The sequence below is a fragment of the Ictalurus furcatus genome, chromosome 1, assembly GCF_023375685.1.
Source record: "Ictalurus furcatus strain D&B chromosome 1, Billie_1.0, whole genome shotgun sequence".
NCBI lineage: Eukaryota > Metazoa > Chordata > Actinopteri > Siluriformes > Ictaluridae > Ictalurus > Ictalurus furcatus.
Genome location: NC_071255.1, coordinates 35,056,124 through 35,077,298, shown reverse-complemented (window position 1 = coordinate 35,077,298; position 21,175 = coordinate 35,056,124). Strand labels below are relative to the sequence as shown.

Sequence of the window (21,175 nt, the reverse complement as noted above, 5' to 3'; positions counted from 1 at the left end):
ACATGATACAGCGCCCCCTGGAGCACAGAGGGTTAAGGGTCTTGCTCAAGGGCCCAACAGAGGCAGCTTGGCAGTGCTGGGGCTTGAACCCCCAACCTTCCAATCAGTAACCCAGAGCCTTAACTGCCAAGCCACCACTGCCCCATGTTGTTTACACCTCAACGATTGCCAGATTGAGTAAAATCATATGCGACGGGGCGTTTATATGAGGTTTAAAAGTTTCTAGGCCACCAGCTTTTTTTCTTAGCTGTCAAATGTAATATGATGTACCATGAAACCAAGTAGCAATTTTTTAAAACATTTTTAATAAATATTATGTCAAATCGTTACTATATACTCAAATCAAATAAAGTTTCCCCAGTGGTATTTTAGAGTTCTTAGCTTCCTAACTGGGTTCTACATGAAACTCTAAAGGCTTCAACGGTTACTATATATGCCAAGAATGCTTCCTAAAAGAGCAGCTCTAGGGTTTCCTAAATTGGTTCTACGTGAAACTATCCCTAGAACCTTTGATGGTTAATTAATAACCTTCAAAGAGTTATTAATATGGTTCTTAGCTTCCAAGAGGGTTCTACTTGAAATTCTATCTAGAAACTTCAACAGTTATTATATGCACTAGGAAAAAATGTTTCCTCAATGGTAACTTGTGTAATTTAGGTTTCTTCTTCCTAAAGGGGTTGGACTTGAAACTTCTAGAACCTTCCACGGTTACTATACAGTATATTCTACATAAAATAAAATAAAAATTTAAAAAACTTCCTCGATGGTTCCTTAGGTCATTTCGGGGTTCTTACCTTCCTAAAGAAGTTCTCCTTTAAACTCTTTCTAGTATCTTTAACAGCTACTGTATATTCTAAGAAGAGTTCTTAAAGGGGTAGCTCACAGAGTTTCTAAAGGGCGTCCTGAAGGAGCAGCTAAAGGGCTTCCGAAAGGGGTTCTGAAATCTTTTCAACTTGAAACTATCCCTAGAACCTTCAATGGTTACGAAATACTCTAAGCAACGCTCTTAGATTCCTAAAGGAGTAGCTAAAGAGGTTCTCCTATTTACTATATACTCTAATTTTTTTTTTTTTTTTTTTAAAGTTTCCTTAATGGTTTCTTGTGGAATTTGGAGATCTTAGCTTCCTAAAGAGATTTTTTTTTTTCCTGAAATATTCTTTGTTCTTGAAAAATTCTCTGTTTTAGCTCTCTACAAAGAACCCTTAGGAACATGATTGCGTCAGTATATACAAATGTAGGTTGAGGGAGTGGTGTAGTGTATTTGTTTGTTTCCTCATGGGGAATAGGATTAGTTCATGTTACAAAGGGAAAGGTGTTTGTGAAAGGGTGAGAACTGATACCCCTCTGGTAGCATTGTGGCGCTTACAAAGCTAACGTCACACCATATCTTTTGTCGCCGTCGTTGTTTTGTTTTTTTTCTCATTCTACCCATTATCACACACTGGAACGTTATACAAACTGTACACAAAATCTAGAAATGTTAGTAAACACTCTAAAGTGTTTTCTCTTCTGAAAGAAGTGAAGATATCGGGTCTCGTTTATCAAACTGGATATGAACTGATTTATTCGTAAGTGGTTGATATGAGCTTTTACACAAGAATTTTTTGTTGTTGTTGTTGTTGTTGTTGTTCATGAAAATTTGTTTGGAAAACAAATTTCATATACTACAAAACGGTTAAATGGTTCTACGTAGAGCTTTCAGGGAGCTACTGCACACTCTTCCTTTCTCACACAGGTTCTTTACCTAGTTAAGGGTTCTTAACTTTATACTCGAGTTCAGCTGAAGCCTTTATATTCTGTTTGTCGTTGTTGAACGTTATTGCTATTCGGGCCATGACTCGTCATTAAACATGCATCGTAGCTTTTCCTCAGTGTCAATGACTACGTTTACGTGCACATCAAATTCTGTTTAAGGCCTATATTCGGGACGCAGCCGTATTCCGAATACGATGTTTATATGCGTACAGGCATCGGGATATTCCTGTATACACGGTCGTTGTAAGTTTCCATTCCTAAGTACCTAGCCTACAGCTAGCACCCACAATTCCTTGTTGACTGAGCATGCACATATATCTCCTTTCAGTGGATTTTCTGAATAAGGTGTAACACATTTCCAATTAAAACGGGCATATTCCAGGGGGGTTTCCTCCGGGTACTCCGGTTTCCTCTCCCCAGTCCAAAGACATGCATGGTAGGCTGATTGGCGTGTCTAAAGTGTCCGTAGTGTATGAATGGGTGTGTGAGTGTGTATGTGATTGTGCCCTGAGATGGATTGGCACCCCGTCCAGGGTGTACCCCGCCTTGTGCCCCATGCTCCCTGGGATAATCTCCAGGTTTCCCCGTGACCCTGAAGGAAGGATAAGTGCTATAGAAGCTGGATGGATGGATGGATGTATATTCCAGGGGTGGGAATCGGAATTTGGGGGAATCAGAATATCACATTGCGACATTTACATGACCCAGTACTGTTTTGAATATTACCAAATTCGCATTAATATCGGAATATCGATGTGCATGTAGACGTAGTCATTGCCGTGACTGAAAAAGGAAAAAGTTCAATGTCAAAACAAAACACTAAGAACACACACAAAGTGTCCTTTCTGTCTTTGAGCCAAACGATAAAAATAATTCTGTCTTGAAATGCAGATATCCTCCATGCAGTGTTTTTTTTTTTTTCAGCTGATAAGAAAGCAGTTTAATAGTCTGAGTATTTGTGGGGACAGAACTCATTTTTAAAGCGTCTGTTAGGTCTCTGTTTTTGTAGGCTGCGTTGTGTGATAAGCCGAGATGTTTGCCCTCCCCCGTACCACACACACACCATTAGTGAAATGAATCGCCGTCTCGGGACGTACGACAGGGTGCTGATGCCGTAGCCTCTCGCCTGGAGCAGTTTGGGATGCCACCGCTAAAAGCCTCTTTACACAGGACTGTAAATGATGTCTAATTAGCCGCATTGTTCCGCGGTGGTGTCGGGTCCTTCGGGACGCTGTTAAGTGTGTGCTTATCTCAATGGGAGGGACAAGGCTTTATGGGAGCTCCTGATATCGTAAGCGTTTGCTTGTGTTTTGCCATATGCACAGCAGCAGAGACGGGAACGTATATCACTGTTCACCATGCACAAGGCCCAACTCACGTCCAAACACCATGCACACTAACAGAGGTTATATCGGAGGGTAGTTTGCACCCATAAGAATAAGAATAAGCACTTTTATTCAGATAGCACGCTTCATACGTTTAAAATGCCGGAGGTTAAACTGCTTTGTTATGTGAAAGGAAATAAAACAGGCCAATGTAAAATAAATATTGAAAAAAAAAAATAGATACAAATAACAAAAATGTGTGTGAGAATAGAGTAAAGGTACAATAATGTGAATAATATAAAAGTAATTTAAGATAACATTTAAAAAAGTAGAGCAAAGAATTACAGCTGGTTAAATGCTAAAGGAAAAAAAATATATATTTATTTGTTTGTTTGTTTGTTTTAATCAGGAATAGATAGAGCTTGATGAATTTTTATTGGTAATATTCCGGCTCTTTGGAGCAAAGTAGCAATAGAAATTTATTTCTCTAATGATTTAAGAACATCAGGTTCTCGAGTTGACTTCTATAACTTATTTTCTATCCCATTTATGAATTCAGCCCGTTGTATATTTTGTATTTCCCGTCCTCTCCCACCTCCTCCCCATCATAAATATACGATTATATATACCACGACGTTAAAATCAACTTACCAGTCAGAACATAATCATTTTTTATCTCTGAAACGTTTTCTCTGCTCTCTCTGATCTCATGTCAGAAAGTTCAGAAATGATCTCTTACCTCTGGTTTTCTGTCCTTCCCTTCTCCAACAGAAATCCTCCACCGAGTCTGCAGCAACCAGAGATCTGGTCCCATCAATTTAACGATTTCATATGCAAGTAAGTGAAATGTGGATTTAGCAGTCTGTTGGTGTGCTAGAGTCTGTAAAATGATCCGATTAATGGAAGCATTTGCTTCAAATGTCATATCGTTTAGTTTAAATGTCTCGTATCTGGATTGTATCCTGCTTAAACTTGAAGCACATTAGAATAATGGCTAGCCGAATTGAAACTGCTGAGTCATGCGTTAGTATCCTTGCGTTTCACGAGACGTCACACTGTATAACGGCTGCCATTTTGAGAAGTTGAATCAATGTTACTGTTCCTGTTCTTCATTAAGAAATTTTCCTCCTAGCTATGTTAGCTAGCTAGCTACTATACATTATTGGATATTTATCTAGTCAGCAAGTATGGCTAATATTAGCAAAGTTTGATGTCGACTTCGCTATAGCGACAAAGAGATCTTTCTCCTCCTGATGAACTTTTACACACTCGGACATGAAGAGCCACTCGGCTTCTGTGCTCCTAAACGCTTTGAAGAACTCTCCTCTAATTGTGTACGATATATATATATATATAAAACAAATACTTTGCTCATTTTAAGCGGAATCAGGGAATGCTTGGTTGGAATGAAAACCTGCACCCACACCAGCCCTTTCCGGATAAGATTAGACACCCCTGCGTTAGACAGACATGATCTGAGAGTTCACCTACTTTGTTTGTGTGTGTGTGTGTGTGTGTGATTGTGCTTTATTCAGGTGTCTGATTAAGGACTTTGAGCTCCGGCCAAATGTTCAGGATCTCCTCCAGCATGCCTTCATCAAACAGATCACAGGCCAGGAAGAAACTCTACAGAAACAGTTGACGGAGCTCATCGAACTCAACCACCAGATTGGCGTTATTGAGAAAATCAGGTAACTGTTCTTCAGAACTACATAAAGATCTCCCAGTGAGAACCTACAGACCATGTTGTAGCCGAACGATGTTCTGAAAAAACGAATATGAAAACAGGATTAAATAAAAACCACACATCTATTGTTGATTTGGAGCTGAAGAACCTCTAAGACATCTAAAGTGACTTGGTGTGTAAATCTCATGAATGGGATTAAAATATCATTATACCACAGCACTGTTGGATTCTTGAATCTGATTGGTCAGAAGGTCTTGATTCATTTCCTATATGTAACAGCATATTTTAATGCCTTCGTCCTAATATGTTATTCCTTCCTTAGTAACATACTGCATTTTTTCCTCTTATTGGAGAATAAAAGAGAGGCTGGTGAGGGGACGAGTGTTTGAAGCTACTATAATATAACTATAGACTAATAAAAAGCATGATTTGTCATTGTTTCATAAATAATAACTTGTAATCGTTGTCAGATTGCTGTGGTATGAGAGGAATAACACTCTTCAGGATCTGCGCTTATTGAGAAACACACAATGTAACGATAACTCTGCTTTATCTCACCACGTCATCATTGATTATTTTTCGATAACAGCACAGCTTATGTAATAGTACACCATTCATGAAATAGCTTGGAATTCTGGATCCCTCCTACCCATACCAAACCTTCTTTAGTTTCATATTTCTACCTGGAGGACAGCTTTGTCTTGGTTAGCCACTTATATCTCTGCCATTAAGCCAACCTAAAGGTATCTTGAGGGTTTATTTGTTTGTTTATTTATTCTTAGCGAAGTGACCTATAACCCCACCAATTGTCTCAAAATTTCCACACAAAAAAAATACCAGTGGAACTTGATAGTGTTAATCTTTGTACGGTGATCCATACACAGTCTTTACGCTAAGCGTATCTGATTCCTATTCAACTACGCCTTTGTTGTCATACACCAGTCTGGCCAGTTCTCACTACTCCAAAGCTCTGTATCTAAAACCTTTTCAAATCATTTTTTCATTCTCTAAGCCCTCAAGGAACGACTGAGAGGAGAGTCGGGGATGCCAGGTAGGGGATATCGGCTGTGTCATGCCACTCTTGGCTACAAAATATCTGCTTTTTCCCCGAGCTAACCCTCATAACGGTGTAGCTCTGTAGGCTAGTGACTAAAACTCATCAGTGTCTAGTAGTAATGTGCAGTTTAGTTCGTGCTTTTGTGAAGCATGTAGTTTGCTAATGCTTTTTAACTAGCTGGTACAATCTATTTGTTTTTTTTTATCATTATTATTTTTTATTTTAAACAATCTATTATTTATTTGCGATCACTTCATCTGTTCAGTTCAGCCGGTGAGTCTGAAATGGTCTGGAAACGCTGACGATCTGATAGAGGCAAAGTGACCTTTAAATTTTAAACATCTGTAATTGTTTACCTGAGTAACAGTACGACCAGGAAGCTCATCTGCTAGCTAGTTCTGATGGTTCTTGTTCGCAAAGGAGAAGCTTAAAAAGATCAAATGGAGCAAACACTCAAAATAGGATGGAGGAGATCGGTAGCGTGGATGAAATGAAGCTCGTTCATCTTTACTAGCCTTGTTTATTCATTAAACATTAGCACGTTTTAGCATTTTAGAATCTGACTACACATCGACACAGAAGTGTGTTTAGACAGTAGGGTGCTATGTGCTGGATTTGGACTGCATTCTGGGATTTTCACTGGTTAAGACAGACGTTTCCACACTTTTTGGTTTTGTCTTTCGAATCCCTTCAACGAAAATGATTTCTCTTAAAAAATCTAAAAGCCCTTTACTGTTCAATAATAACAACATGTTCGATATTTACGACCATAATATTAACTTAACTAATACAAATACTGTAAGACAGAGACCACCATTTGGTGTTTAATCAAATGTCCATTCAGTGCTTATTGTTAATTATTTGGTGGCAAGACCTCTGTGTGATTAATGAGCAATAACAATAATGAACAGGAATGATAGAAAAATGTGTTTAATAGAACATCAAGCAACGGTAAGAACACGATGAACTCGGTAAATATTTGTTTTGTAATATTGAACTGTTATGGGTCGTTCTCAGGAATGGGTGCCCATTGTACCCGACCATTTATATTTAAAAGGCTTTAATTTATTATCATCTCATTTGAAAAGGCTATTGCTGAAATTTCAAGAAATCATGTTTTCCCACCACAGGCCTAAAGTATTTATTATTTCTCGTAAATAGATTGAAAAAAAAAAAAACCCAAAACAGAACAAACAAAAAAATCCCCACTACTTTATTTCAACTCCGTCACAGTCAGTTTGTCATTTACACACTTATAATTTTAGTAGATAACTTATTAAAATCTGTTAGTATTACAACCCCAATTCTGAAAAAGTTGGGACAGTATGGAAAATGCTAATAAAAACAAAGAGGAGTGCTTTTGTAAATGTACTTGGACTTGTATTTAAACAAAAAAAAAAAAACGTATAAAGACGACGTATTTGACGTTTTATCTAATCGACTGCATGGTTTTTTTTTGTTTTTTTTTTTGAAGCTAAACGTTTATTTTGAAATTGATGCATGCAACACGTTCCAAAAAAAGTTGGGCCAGGGGTGATTGAATAGTAAGAACGATGTGAGAAGTTGAAATGAGAAGGTGATGTGAAACAGGTGAGGCGATCGTCTAATCATAGTATATCAGGAGCCTCTAAAAATGGCCTAGTCCTTCAAGAGCATGGACGGGTCGAGGCTCGCCGATCTGCCAACAGATGCGTCAGCGAATAAGCGAGCACTTTGAGAAGAACATTCCTCAGGGACAAATTGGTAGGATTTTGACATTTCACCTTCTGCAGTGCAGTGTATAATTCACTGATTCGAGGAATCCGGTCAAATCTCGGTGCGTGAAGGGCGAGGCCGAAAACCATTTCTGAATGCGTGTGATTTCCGATCCAAAACCGGTGTCAGTCTTCAAAACCGGTGTCAATCAACACCATTCATCACAGATGCAAGTTAAGGCTTTACTATGCAAAGCAGAAGCCATGCATCAACACCGTCCAGAAGCACCGCTGACTTCTCTGGGCTCGGTCTCATTTGAGATGGACAGTAGCACAGTGGAATTGTGTTTTGTGGTCAGACGAGTCGACATTTCAAATAGTTTTTGGACAAAACAGCCGTCGTGTTCTCCGGGCCAAAGAGGAAAAGGACCATCCAAGCTGTTATTGGTGTCAAGTCCAAAAGCCAGCGTCTGTCATGGTATGTGGGCGTGTCAGTGCCCATGACATGGGTAACCTGCACATCTGTGAGTGCAGCATTAATGCAGAAAGATATGTACACATTTTTGAGCAACATATTCTGCCATCCAGAGCAGGACAACGCCGAACCACATTCTGCCCGGATTACAAGCGCATGGTTGCGTAAGCAGAGAGTGCGGGTGCTACCTTAATACCTGTCTCCCATTGAGAATATGTAGCACATGATGAAGTGCAAAATAAGGCAACGAAGGCCCTGTACAGTCGCGCAGCTGAAGAAATGCATAACGGAAGAATGGGAGAAAATTCCGCTCTCTAAGCTTCACCAACTGGTGTCTTCACTCAGCGCCCAAACGCTTAATACGTGTTATTAAAAGAAAAGGTGATGACGGCTTGACGTCTGCCTGCAGTGGCTAAGGAGCCAGTTTAACAAACACAGCAGTAAAAACATTCAGTCTGCTGAAAGATATTTAAAACCTCGTTAGTTCTGTGTGATTTCCTCATCATTTCATGAGATACACGCCATAGTGAAACTGAATTCATTCAATTCAGGTCCAGACAGCGGCTGTCAAAATGCCCGCGACGTTCCTGCTCAATCATGTAATCATCAGAACACAGAAGAACCCTCACACGCTCTGTACAAGTGTACAGGTAGACGACAGCCCACAGAAATTCCTTTCAGTCCTGGAAAACTTGTAGTTTAAAAAGGATAAAGGATAAAAAGCAGAAAACGGTTGACCACGTGACTGGTTTTTCCAGGCCACCACACATACAGTATATACAGTACATTCAAATGAGCTGATTTGCTTAAGTGCAAATTCTGTACCGAACCACCACCAAGACGAAGTCCTTATAGTAATGTCCGTGCGCTCGGCGGCCATCTTGGAATCGTCCACGGGGGGTGATTTTCAGTCTTGATACCATTACTGCTTCTTTCTACTTGAATGGGGAGAGACCGCTAAAGCAAGAAACAGATTGACAAAACATTCATTTGAAAAAAAAACAACAACATATGCGAAAATTTTATTACTACAGTGCATATTTCTATACGATTACATAACCGAGCAAGGCGCACTATATCTGCAGGTCTTTTCTGCTTAAATCTTAACCAACAAGCCAATCAGATCTTTTTTTTTTTTTACCAGTGGGGCGGGACTTACATAATCCAGCTTTTAGTTTAATTGTTGATTGACACTCCCACATATTCCAATTTTAAGCAGTGGCCTGTCATGAGTTCATAACAAAGTTATGTACAGTATACATACTGCATATAAGGAATAAAACCTGACAGGGTGCGCTGTTCTACGAAAATAATCGACAATCGGTGGTTATTTTCTCACGTTAAGTCCTCTTATAGCACAGCAATTTTGCATTTATTAATGAACATCATGTCATACGTTTTTTTTATCCATTTCTAGCTGCATTTAATGCGGCAAAAGCAATGTTTTAACTTGCGTTATAGCGGCTATAAACAGTCGCTCCCTCACTAGCCTCTCTCTTTTTTTCCTCTCTCTTAAAATAATTAATAAGAGAAAGGCAAACTGTTTACAGCTTTCCCTCTGAGTGTTTCCAAGCTCTGACACTGGAGACTCCTTACATACTGTAACATCTCCTTACGGAAAACCTCAACATATCATCAACCGCACACGTTTAAAAAAAAAAAAAATCTGTAAATAAGAAGCGTCCACCGTATGAGTCCCTGTCTGTTACTATAGAAACGATAACGTGTTATAATAAGCGCGTTAATATACACCCGTGATTTGCAGCTGCGCTACTGTCAGCCCAATCTTCTGACCCATCACAATCCAGAATTCAACAGCGCTGTGGGATAAATCTCAGGCTTGAGTATCGCAAAATTTCAGACCAATAAGTGATTAAGTCATTTTTTTCTTCTTCTTCTTCTTCTTCTTCCCAAAAACGTACTGAATATTTAACATTACGAATGCTACCGTTTGGTTGTTGTGCGATTGCAGACACGAAAGAATTCACACTAAAAAAGACGACAACATGAAGTCTCAGAGCGACGAACCTGATGACATGGAGGATCTGGCAACCCTGGAAGTTCTCGATGAAGTAAGATTTCTATTTCTCTGGCACGATCACGCAACAAATCACACACGGCCGTCCGAACACACCTTAAATCTGACGCACGTTACATCAGCTCTATAGCACGAGAAAACGAGTGCCAACCTCACAGTGATGGCTTCCCCCTAAAAAAAGCCCCATTTTTAACCGTCAGATGACTGAATGAACAAAACAAACAGTTTAGAGAACAATAACAGTTTCTGTGCGTTAGTGATTTATGATCGCGCAGGCTCCTGTCGGCGTACCGAAAGATACAAATCGCTCACACAGCTGCAGATGGATTTCCCACATCCATTACAGCACAGAGCTTTGCTGCCAGGAATTAGATGCTCACTTTATTTCACACATCCCCGCAGCGATGGAAGCAGACGATAGACAGAGACGCCGGGGAATCAGTCTTTTTTTGGCCCAAATACAGGACATGAGGGGGAAAATGCTTTACTGCTGTGTTCTTCCTGCTCTGATACACAGATTTAAAAAAAAATAAAAATCAAGACTGGAGTTAATGTAAATAAAATGAAAATTGAACTGAAATGTAGTCAGTTGAGTCCTGTTTGGCTTAAAGCATGGTGGGAGGTGGCGAGGACTTTATTTTGCTTTGGCACAGGGGGCAGTGGTGGCTGAGCGGTTAAGGCTCTGGGTTACTGGTCAGAAGGTCAGGAGTTCAAGCCCCAGCACTGCTAAGCTGCCATTGTTGGGCCCTTGAGCAAGGCCCTTACCCCTCTCTGCTCCAGGGGGCGCTGTATCATGTCTGACCCCAACTTCCTGACATGCTGAACTTCACTGTGCTGTAGTGTATATGTGATCGATGAAGACTCATTATCATTGACACGGCCCTTTCAACTCATACACAAGACAACAACAAAAAACATCTTCATATAATACAAGGTTGTTGTTGAATTTTTTTGGAAATTATATTTAGCAATACTGTTCTTTGCTGATCCACTTAATTAACACAGTTACATACAAACAAAAATGTATTTTATTTTAGCAAATAAATTATAAATGTATTCAATATAAAACCAAGTATTAATGTTGATTTTCCAACAACCTAAACCGCAAAACCTCCAGTACTGTTATTATATATATATATATACTTTATAATATAATTTACAGTATTACAATTTACAGTGCATTTCTCACACCCAAGGTCAACAATCAGAATATTTAAAAAAAAAAAAAAAAAAAAAAAAATCACACACACGTCTATAAACAAACAAAGAATAAATAACACAAAACCTTAAACTATAAATGTTACTTTATTTATGTTTATTTATTTATTTTAATTATTACTGTTAAATTCTTTTAAATGATTTGTTTTTCTTTTTTTTTTTTGCTTGCTTGTCAGTTTATTTATTTTATTTTATTTTATTTTAACTATTTTTTAATTACATTCTTTTTTTGTTTAACATTGCTAAATCTGTTTGCAACAACAACAAAAAAACGAAATAAGTGAGCTTCAAATTAGTTTATGTATTTATTTATTAATTCATTTCTCTGTTTGTTTGTTTGTTTGTTTGCTTTAATGTTTATGTTTCTTTGTTGTTTTTTTTGTCATTTTGTATTACTTATAGATTTTTTTTGTATTTCAGAGAGATGGTGTTTAGTTCACTTTGAATGAAGCAAAATGTTAGCTGATATCCTGTTTCCTACATCTCTCTCTCTCTCTCTCTCTCTCTCTCTCACACACACACACACACACACACACACACACACACACACACACACACACACACACAGCAGTAGATATACATGGAGTGTTGTTATAAATGAGGTTAATGAAGTGTTCTCAGTAAACACTCTGTGTGCTACATGATGAACAGAAAGTGAGGATTACACACATCTGGTGCAGTCAGTGTGTGTGTGTGTGTGTGTGTGTGTGTGTGTGTGTGTGTAACATGTGTTTGTCTCCTCATAAGAACACAGTGACGGAACATCTGCAGAAGCGCTACAGTAATGAGCAGATCTACACGTATGTGGGAGACATCCTTATCGCCATCAACCCCTTCCACAAGATCGATCTGTACACTCCTGAGGTGTGTGTGTGTGTGTGTGTGTGTGTGTGTTACGAACTATAGACTAGACCTTCTCCATATTTCACTATAGATAACATCAGCATCTCTCTCTTTCTCTCTCTCTCTCTCTCTCTTCTTTCAGCATTTAATCTCATTTCATTTCCTCCTTGCAAATGAAGTTTAATATTTTAATCATTTACATTCACATGCCAAATGTTTTAAAAATTATGATTATTATTATTCTTTCCCATACTTTCCTCTCTCAGCACTCAAAGATGTACATCGGGACCAAGCGCACGGTAAATCCTCCTCACATATTCGCCGTTGCCGACGTCGCGTACCAGTCCATGGTGTCCTACAACACTGATCAGGTGATTGAAAGCAACTCTAAAGTGATCAAACATAACTAAAACCAATACAACTATCGCACGAAGGCTTGTGAGTGAAGCTAGCAGTACAGCACTTGTTAGCATTCTGATCTCTATCAAACGAATTCTTTACTACAAATTCATTTCGAATGAAAGTCTAAGGGCAGGTGTCGAATTTCATCAATAAAGAATTGAAATATGTGACTGTACAACACAAATGTAATAATATGACTGTCAAACTCTAACTCTAAAGATAGTTCAATGAGACACAGATGAGTAAATGAGTAAAAACAGTCATGTTTTTCCAAAAATACACTTCTTTTCCAAATCAAGTTCCAATATTTTATTATTTGTTACAGGATCCGATATCTGATATGTTTTCTTTGATTTACTGTACGATCCACCATTTTTTTTTTTGCTGGTGTCAACCGATTCCCATACCGCGTATCAGCTTAGTGCCATCTGTAGAAAAAAAAAGTAGTTCCGGTTAGTTTACACCTACATGAATGTTTTGTGGTATCCACCACATGCACCATCACAAATTCTTCCCTCTGTGAAAAATAGTCCCACACCCATAGGGGAAAAAATTGGCGCATGTCTAAAAGGACAAAGAAAAATAGTCCCACGTCTAAAAGGACAAAAAATAGTCCCACGACTAAAAGGACAAAAAGTAGTCCCGCGTCTAAAAGGACAAAAAGTAGTCCCACGTCTAAAAGGACAAAAACTAGTCCCACATCTAAAAGGACAAAAACTAGTCCAACGTCTAAAAGGACAAAAAGTAGTCCCGCGTCTAAAAGGACAAAAACTAGTTCCGCGTCTAAAAGGACAAAAAGTAGTCCCACGTCTAAAAGGAAAAAAAGTAGTCCCGCGTCTAAAAGGAAAAAAAGTAGTCCCGCGTCTAAAAGGACAAAAAGTAGTCCCGCGTCTAAAAGGAAAAAAAAGTAGTCCCGCGTCTAAAAGGACAAAAAGTAGTCCAACGTCTAAAAGGACAAAAACTAGTCCAACGTCTAAAAGGACAAAAAGTAGTCCCGCGTCTAAAAGGACAAAAACTAGTCCAACGTCTAAAAGGACAAAAACTAGTCCAACGTCTAAAAGGACAAAAAATAGTCCCGCGTCTAAAAGGACAAAAAGTAGTCCCGCGTCTAAAAGGACAAAAAGTAGTCCCGCGTCTAAAAGGACAAAAACTAGTTCCGCGTCTAAAAGGACAAAAAGTAGTCCCACGTCTAAAAGGAAAAAAAGTAGTCCCGCGTCTAAAAGGAAAAAAAGTAGTCCCGCGTCTAAAAGGACAAAAACTAGTCCCGCGTCTAAAAGGAAAAAAAAGTAGTCCCGCGTCTAAAAGGACAAAAAGTAGTCCAACGTCTAAAAGGACAAAAACTAGTCCAACGTCTAAAAGGACAAAAAGTAGTCCCGCGTCTAAAAGGACAAAAACTAGTCCAACGTCTAAAAGGACAAAAACTAGTCCAACGTCTAAAAGGACAAAAAATAGTCCCGCGTCTAAAAGGACAAAAAGTAGTCCCGCGTCTAAAAGGACAAAAAGTAGTCCCACGTCTAAAAGGACAAAAAATAGTCCCGCGTCTAAAAGGACAAAAAGTAGTCCCGCGTCTAAAAGGACAAAAAATAGTCCCACGTCTAAAAGGACAAAAAATAGTCCCGCGTCTAAAAGGACAAAAAGTAGTCCAACGTCTAAAAGGACAAAAACTAGTCCCGCGTCTAAAAGGACAAAAAATAGTCCCGCGTCTAAAAGGACAAAAAATAGTCCCGCGTCTAAAAGGACAAAAACTAGTCCCGCGTCTAAAAGGCCAGATTTAGGGATTTTTTTGAATACTTGCAACAGAAGAATTAATAATATTCTGTAGTTCCTCAGAAGAACTGTAAATGTTTATGAACAGAATTCAGCAGCTGCACTTAGACTGTCATTAGAACAGAGTTTGGAGTAAACAGAGTGTTTCCGCTACAGACGCTGTACAAGTAGATCAGGTTAAAACCACTGGAGAACCCCGTTAATGTTAGTGGTGTGGATTAGCGCTGATGGCTCATCTTTCCTCCTCATGTGCAGTGTATTGTGATCAGTGGAGAAAGTGGTGCGGGGAAGACAGAAAGCGCTCACCTCCTGGTCCAGCAGCTCACCCTCCTTGGCAAGGTCTCATCAACCTTTATACTTATTTTGTTTGTACATTTTTAATAACACATTGCTGTTTTATAAAACGTTAACCCAATGCTTATGAATGAGATATTAAAGCCTGCTATACAGTGTAGGTGTTACCAAAATTCATATATATATATATACACTATAGGCAGTGCTTTTGTTGTCTTTTTTGTCTACAGGCAAACAACCGGACTCTCCAAGAGAAGATCCTGCTCGTGAACAACCTCGTAGAAGCGTTCGGAAACGCCTGCACGGCCATCAACGACAACTCCAGCCGCTTTGGGAAATATCTGGAGATGAAGTTCACGTGTGAAGGAACGGTGGTGGGAGCGCAGATCTACGAATACCTGCTGGAGAAATCCCGTGTCATTCACCAGGCTGCGTGAGTGTCATTCCTGAATGATTCGAGTTCAAAACGATGACTAAAATGACCAAAAAAAAAAAAAATACAAAATAAAAGCGTACCGAACGTAATCCTCCATCTTTCTCATTTCCTTTTTGTGAAAGTACACTGCATCAGTGTATCAGATGTGACCTCCGTAGAGGGGATGTTGGGGGGTAAACTGATTTTCTTTTAGAAGAAACATGAAGCTGCCCTACTTAAGAGTGAAGTGTTTTTAAAAGAACTACATGAATAGCACAATCAGGCGAGTCATTCATCCAGCACCAGCTCTGAAATTGCTCTGATGGCAAAGCAAAAACATGGAGGATAATTACAGAGGCAACATGCAGTAATTAGAAACCTGCAGATTGATGGAGACGGATTAAGAATTCTCACTTTCCTGAATGTATACAGTTTGTATATATGTATATATATATATATGTACTGTATATACGCTTCGGAATCATATTGAGATGCAATAAGTGTTGATTTTAAGCAGAATTTCAGCAAGCTCATTTGCGACCTTTTCCAGATAAAAGCTGGTCGCTACATCGCAGGTCAGATAGTGTGAAAATGTTGAATAGTAGTAGTACACTACGGGCTGTTTCAGTATTATTTGACACACGTGCTGTATATGGTTTAGCGCTGTTTACGTTGTAAATCCATTTCTATAGAACACTGTCAACCCTTCTTTTTTCCAATCTCATTGTGAGATCCATTTTACTTCAGCACTGATTTAATAACAAACCATCACTGACCTTCTGAGTAAAACTTTACTACTGTTCCATTTCTTTCTCGTCCGACAGCGGAGAGCGTAATTTCCACATTTTCTACTACATCTACGCTGGCCTGGCGGAGAGAAAGAAGCTCGCGCACTACAAGCTTTCTGACAGTAAAACTCCAAAGTAGGTTTTTCTTCACTGAACGCTGTAACCACAGTGCTTTATTTACAGCCCAATGTGTTTAAAGAACTGTTTCCTCACCGTTCACTTCAGGTACTTTCAGAACGAAAACGTCAAGCTCGTGCCCGACATCGTGGGCAACGCATCCTACAAGGAGCATTTTGAAGCGGTGGAGCAGTGTTTTAAAGTGATCGGGTTCACCCTCGAGGTAATACTCTCCTTATTGTAGCAGGGCTGAAGTAAATGACATACAGTAGGTGTGGTGGCTGTGCTACAGTTTGGTTCCTTGGTTGGTTGAACTGAAGTTATGAAGCTAACGTAGCTAACAAACAATGAAGAAAATGACATTCAGTGATGATCTCAGCACATTATAGCATATAGCGTGTTTTGGTAGAACATATCAGTATTGCAAATACAAGTGTTAAACGATAATTGACACAGGATACAGTCAACTCCGGAATTATTGGCACCCTTTTAATAATGTAACGAGTCGTGGTTTGAGCTTAAACACATGAGAACACTTTCGTAAGGACTTTATTGTATTGTATTGTATTGTATTGTATTGTATTGTATTTATTTATGCAAAACACTGGTTTAAAAATGTGTGGCACACCTCAATTAATGTTCAGCGAAACCTCTCCTGAAGGGAAAAACAGCAACAGAGTTTCCTCCTTTAACATCTAACAAAGTCGGACACGCTTGTAAAAATTCTAACTCGTTTATATTCTTACATTTAGGCCTCTTAAATCTGTAGATCGAGATGAGCATCAAAGTGTTGATTTCGTGTCACCATATCTGCATTCATTTGGAGTCATTATTATGGATCATCTTTGGAAAAATTTCAAGTTATGTGACAGATATAAAAAATATTTATTAAGAAAAGAAGAAAGTATTATGTCTATATATATATTTATATACGCACACAGTATATATACATATCAATATAACCTATGCACCAGGGTAACATGATAGGGTGCCAATATTTTTGCCGCATATGATTTTGGGAGACGTCTTAATTAATGCACCAATTATTTATTTTATTGCAACCATTCTGTTCATGTTTAAGGGTGCCATTAATTATGTACATTATACAGCTCTATATAAACAAATCCAGTTCTGTAAAATATTAAAGATGCATATGACATGATTATTTTTTTTTAATTATTTTCAGCAGTAGACTATTATTATCCACACATATTACCTCAAGCATGATATAATCAGGCGAGACTCAGTCTAGAAAGTTTGGTTTGTGATCCGTACGAGTCGTAGCCTCACCGTTGAGAAATGTCAGGTTAATTTCGTGTCTATCCAGCGGGATGTTGATTGGCTCAGTGTGAGCAGGTGAGTGACAGGAGTGTGAGTGGCGTGATATGATGAAACATGGCGTACGGCGAGGCGCTAATGAGAACGACAGTCAGAGAAACACGCCGGTCCTGACTGCCTGCTCTGGAGCTTCGGAGCTGTCACATCAGAGCGAATACGTTATCAAATTCATTCCAAAATATCATTATTAATGTCATTTTAGTAGTTTTACCCTTTTTTTTTTTTTCATCCAAGCTATCCAGTGTTTGTTGTGTGAATCTTTTAGTTTTGAACTGGAGCTAACAAGCTAACAACACAAATTAGCAACGCAGACAATCCTCATAATCTGCACAAAAGACAGGAACTTGCAGCTATGTAATGGGTTTTTGCTTGCATGCTAACATGATCGAAAACTAAAACAAATCTCATTTGTAGCTACATTTAGGCAACAAACTTGTAAGACTACCCTGCTGGATAAAAAACAAACAAACAAAAAAACAAAACAAAACAAAAAAAAACAACAGTAGTAACCATCACAGAAATTCTAATGGTTTCCACTACAAATACCATTACAAACCATCAGCTATAAGCATTACCGTTACTGGTCTTTAACTAGACTTAACATGCCACCAATAAAAGGCAACAAATTACCAGTAGAGCCCCACAGGGACTATTACAGTTTCCATTAAAAACCAATAAAATTCCCATTCCTACCATTAAAACCATTAAAAATTCTACGAGGGTTTCTATTGTTTTGGGGCTTTTGTGTTTGTTTATTTTATGAGCAGGGTAGTGTGTTAAATTTGTTACACTTGCTACATTTCAGCTTGTATCTCATCTTGTATTTCTCCACAGGAACTAGGAAGTGTGTACAGCATTGTTGCGGCCATCTTAATCACCGGAGATATCGAGTTTGCTTCAGTGGCTACGGAGCATCAAACCGACAAGAGCAACATTGCTAACGTGGCTGTGTTAGAGAGCGGTGAGTTAAAGAATGCTAGCAGGTCAGCATGCTAGTGCAGCAAAATGAAAAGGAGAGTTGAGTTAGTCCACTGATAGCCCACAGCTTAGCATGCTTCTCTAGAAGAGTGGACTACAGGGCTGCCTAGTAACACCTAGTAACCTTTTCAGGAACCCAGGAACCTTTCCTTGACCAGCAAACATCTCAAGAACTCTTTTTTACTCTCGTTTTTATAAGTCTGTAGTTAATAAACTGGCTGTTTAGTTGTCGGAGTAGCTTGTTTTTTTGTGAACTATGCACAACTGGGGCGGAGCTTACCATATTTGTCATCAAAGACAAGTAACCATTTCAAGAACTCTTAATTTACTGTACATTTACAAGAATGGCCAATAGGGCCATTCTTCTTCTTCTATTTCTTCTTCTTCTTCTTCTTCTTCTTATTATTATTATTATTATGCTGTAGTTGACTGTAGTTCCAGGAACCTTTTAGTTGCAGCTCCATTGTAGCAGATTTATTTATTTTATTTATTTTGTGAACCAGGAACCATTGGGGCGGAGCTTGCCATACTTGACATTGCTGGTCAACCATGAGTAACCTTTGGAATAACTCTTAAGTACATTTTCAAGAGGGAACTAGGAACATTTTTTCAATTCTTAGGCTGGAACCTTTTAGTTGTTGCTCCGAAATAGTGGATTTTGTTCATGAACCAGGAATAATTTGGGCGGGGCTTGCCATATCTGACATGCCTGATTGGTCAAAGGCAAGGTTCGCCACTGTCGAAGGTTTTAATGTTTAATAAACAAAACAAATCATCTTTAGTCTCGACCTCCTCCAGTAACATAAACGGATTAAAGAGAGGTTTTCTGTAAGGAGACGTTTAAGGAACCTTGATGGAATGAGTCTCCAGTGTGAGTGCTTTATAACAGTCAGAAGTAAAGCTGTAATGATGAAGTCGTCAGGATAGACGAGTGTACAGTTTGTTGATAACGTGACAAGCTGCGTATATTTAAAAAAAAAAATCTTTTTAACTCAAAGAGGGAGAGAAATAAATAGTAGAGGCTGGTGAGGAAATGACTGTGTGTGTGTGTGTGTGTGTGTGTGTGTGTGTTGTTTTGCAGCCGCGTCTTTGCTGTGTATCCGTTCGGATGAGCTGAAGGAGGCTCTCACTTCACACTGTGTGGTGGCTCGGGGTGAGACCATCGTCCGGCCCAACACGGTGGAGAAAGCCACCGAGGTGCGGGACGCCATGAGCAAAGCGCTGTACGGACGCCTCTTCAGCTGGATCGTCAACCGCATCAACTCCCTGCTCAGACACGATAACCAGAACGGGTGAGAGAGACAGAGAGAGAGAGTGGAGGATAAAGAGAGCAGAGAAAATGAACAAATGATCAGAAAAGTGCCTGCATTCATGACAAACTTGTACATGTGCAGAGAAAGCTATCGCTTGTTTTTGCTGATCTAATGATAATGAGTCCTTTGTTGGTCACATATACACTGCAGCACAGTGAAATTCATAACCCAGCATGTCAGGAAGTAGGGGTTAGAGCACAGGGTCTACAGCGCCCCCTGGAGCAGAAAGGGTTAAGGGCCTTGCTCAATGGCAGCAACAGTGGCAGCTTGGCAGTGCTGGGGCTTGAACCCCCGACCTTCTGATCAGTAACCCAGAGCCTTAACCGCTCAGCCTCCACTGCACTGCATATACAGGAAATTAATCAACGACAGGGTGGTGTGATGAAGCAGAATTACTGTTAAAACCCAGCACTCGATTAAACACCAATAACCACATCCTGAAGCGTTTTACTTCTTTCTTATACCGCCTCGATGCTAACGTTTTTCAAAGGAATTCAAGAACATGTCATACTAATACACATATAACCCTGTGACTGTGTTAGAAGACAGGCGTTAATATAAACCCGTGAGCTGCACTAATGACAGAGCTGCTCTTATAGACGATGAATCAACCAATCAGATTTGAGAACTTATCAGCGCTGTACTATTAATCTGTACAAAGTCTGACCGAAGAACGATCCGTCTTTCATAAAACCGTCCGTCTCGTTCTTCTTCCATTCTCAGAGAGGAAGACAAGGAACAAAACATCGGCATCCTGGACATCTTCGGCTTTGAGAACTTCAAGCGCAACTCTTTCGAGCAGCTCTGCATCAACATCGCCAACGAGCAGATCCAGTTCTACTTCAACCAGCACATATTCGCCTGGGAGCAGGTACGCTGTGAATGTCCCGAGAGCATACGTGCAGTTTGTATCTCTTCTTTCTCATAGGAATGAAGGTCTTTCCATGTACATGATGATAGTATAGGCGGCTGTGCGGGCGGTTGTGGTTCAGGTGGTAGAGCGGGTTGTCCACTAATCGTAAGGTCGGCGGTTAGATTCCCGGCTCGCGTGACTCCACATGCCGAAGTGTCCTTGGGCAAGACACTGAACCCCAAGTTGCTCCCGATGACAAGCTCTGCTACCATTGGTGTGTGTGAGTGTGTGTGTGAATGGGTGAATAAGAACCAGTGTAAAGCGCTTTGGAACCCTCTAAGGTTAAGAGATATATATAACTGCAGGATAGCTATTGTGCAAAACCAAAACATTTAACATGGTGTGCGTGGTGCAATATGAACGTAAGTATTGCTCTGGAATCGACTATATATATATATATATATATATATATATATATATATATACTGTATATGTGTGTGTGTGTGCGCATGTTCTGACCCTACTGCGGAAATTACATTTCTCAGACGTGTGTGTGGCTCCTGTAGGCATTTGCATGATTATGTGTGTGTGTGTGTGTGTGTGTGTGTTCAACATGGCTACCTGGAGATTGGAAATGTCAGCGTTTTGCTCCTGGGCTTTTAGCTTTTGTATACGTGCACTAAGAGGATGCCAGTGAGGGAGTTAAAATGTCATAAACGCACACGTACAGTGTATAATTTACTGCTGACTACGATTACCTGAGTGCCCTTAATAAACATTAAGCTAACTTTACTCACTTGCATTCTGTCCCTCATCAC

General features: G+C 39.4%; 1 protein-coding gene across 1 annotated transcript in view; it reads left to right on the top strand.

The window, feature by feature from the left end:
- myo3a (myosin IIIA) overlaps positions 1 to 21,175 on the top strand; it is a 37,763-nt gene that overhangs the window by 5,870 nt on the left and 10,718 nt on the right. The window contains exons 3-14 of the mRNA XM_053630759.1: positions 3,852 to 3,917; positions 4,616 to 4,771; positions 9,966 to 10,065; positions 11,997 to 12,113; positions 12,359 to 12,463; positions 14,517 to 14,600; positions 14,786 to 14,988; positions 15,795 to 15,893; positions 15,984 to 16,098; positions 18,048 to 18,174; positions 19,273 to 19,483; positions 20,228 to 20,375. Coding sequence (XP_053486734.1) covers positions 3,852 to 3,917; positions 4,616 to 4,771; positions 9,966 to 10,065; positions 11,997 to 12,113; positions 12,359 to 12,463; positions 14,517 to 14,600; positions 14,786 to 14,988; positions 15,795 to 15,893; positions 15,984 to 16,098; positions 18,048 to 18,174; positions 19,273 to 19,483; positions 20,228 to 20,375 — 1,531 coding nt within the window. The remainder of the gene's footprint in view (positions 1 to 3,851; positions 3,918 to 4,615; positions 4,772 to 9,965; positions 10,066 to 11,996; positions 12,114 to 12,358; positions 12,464 to 14,516; positions 14,601 to 14,785; positions 14,989 to 15,794; positions 15,894 to 15,983; positions 16,099 to 18,047; positions 18,175 to 19,272; positions 19,484 to 20,227; positions 20,376 to 21,175) is intronic.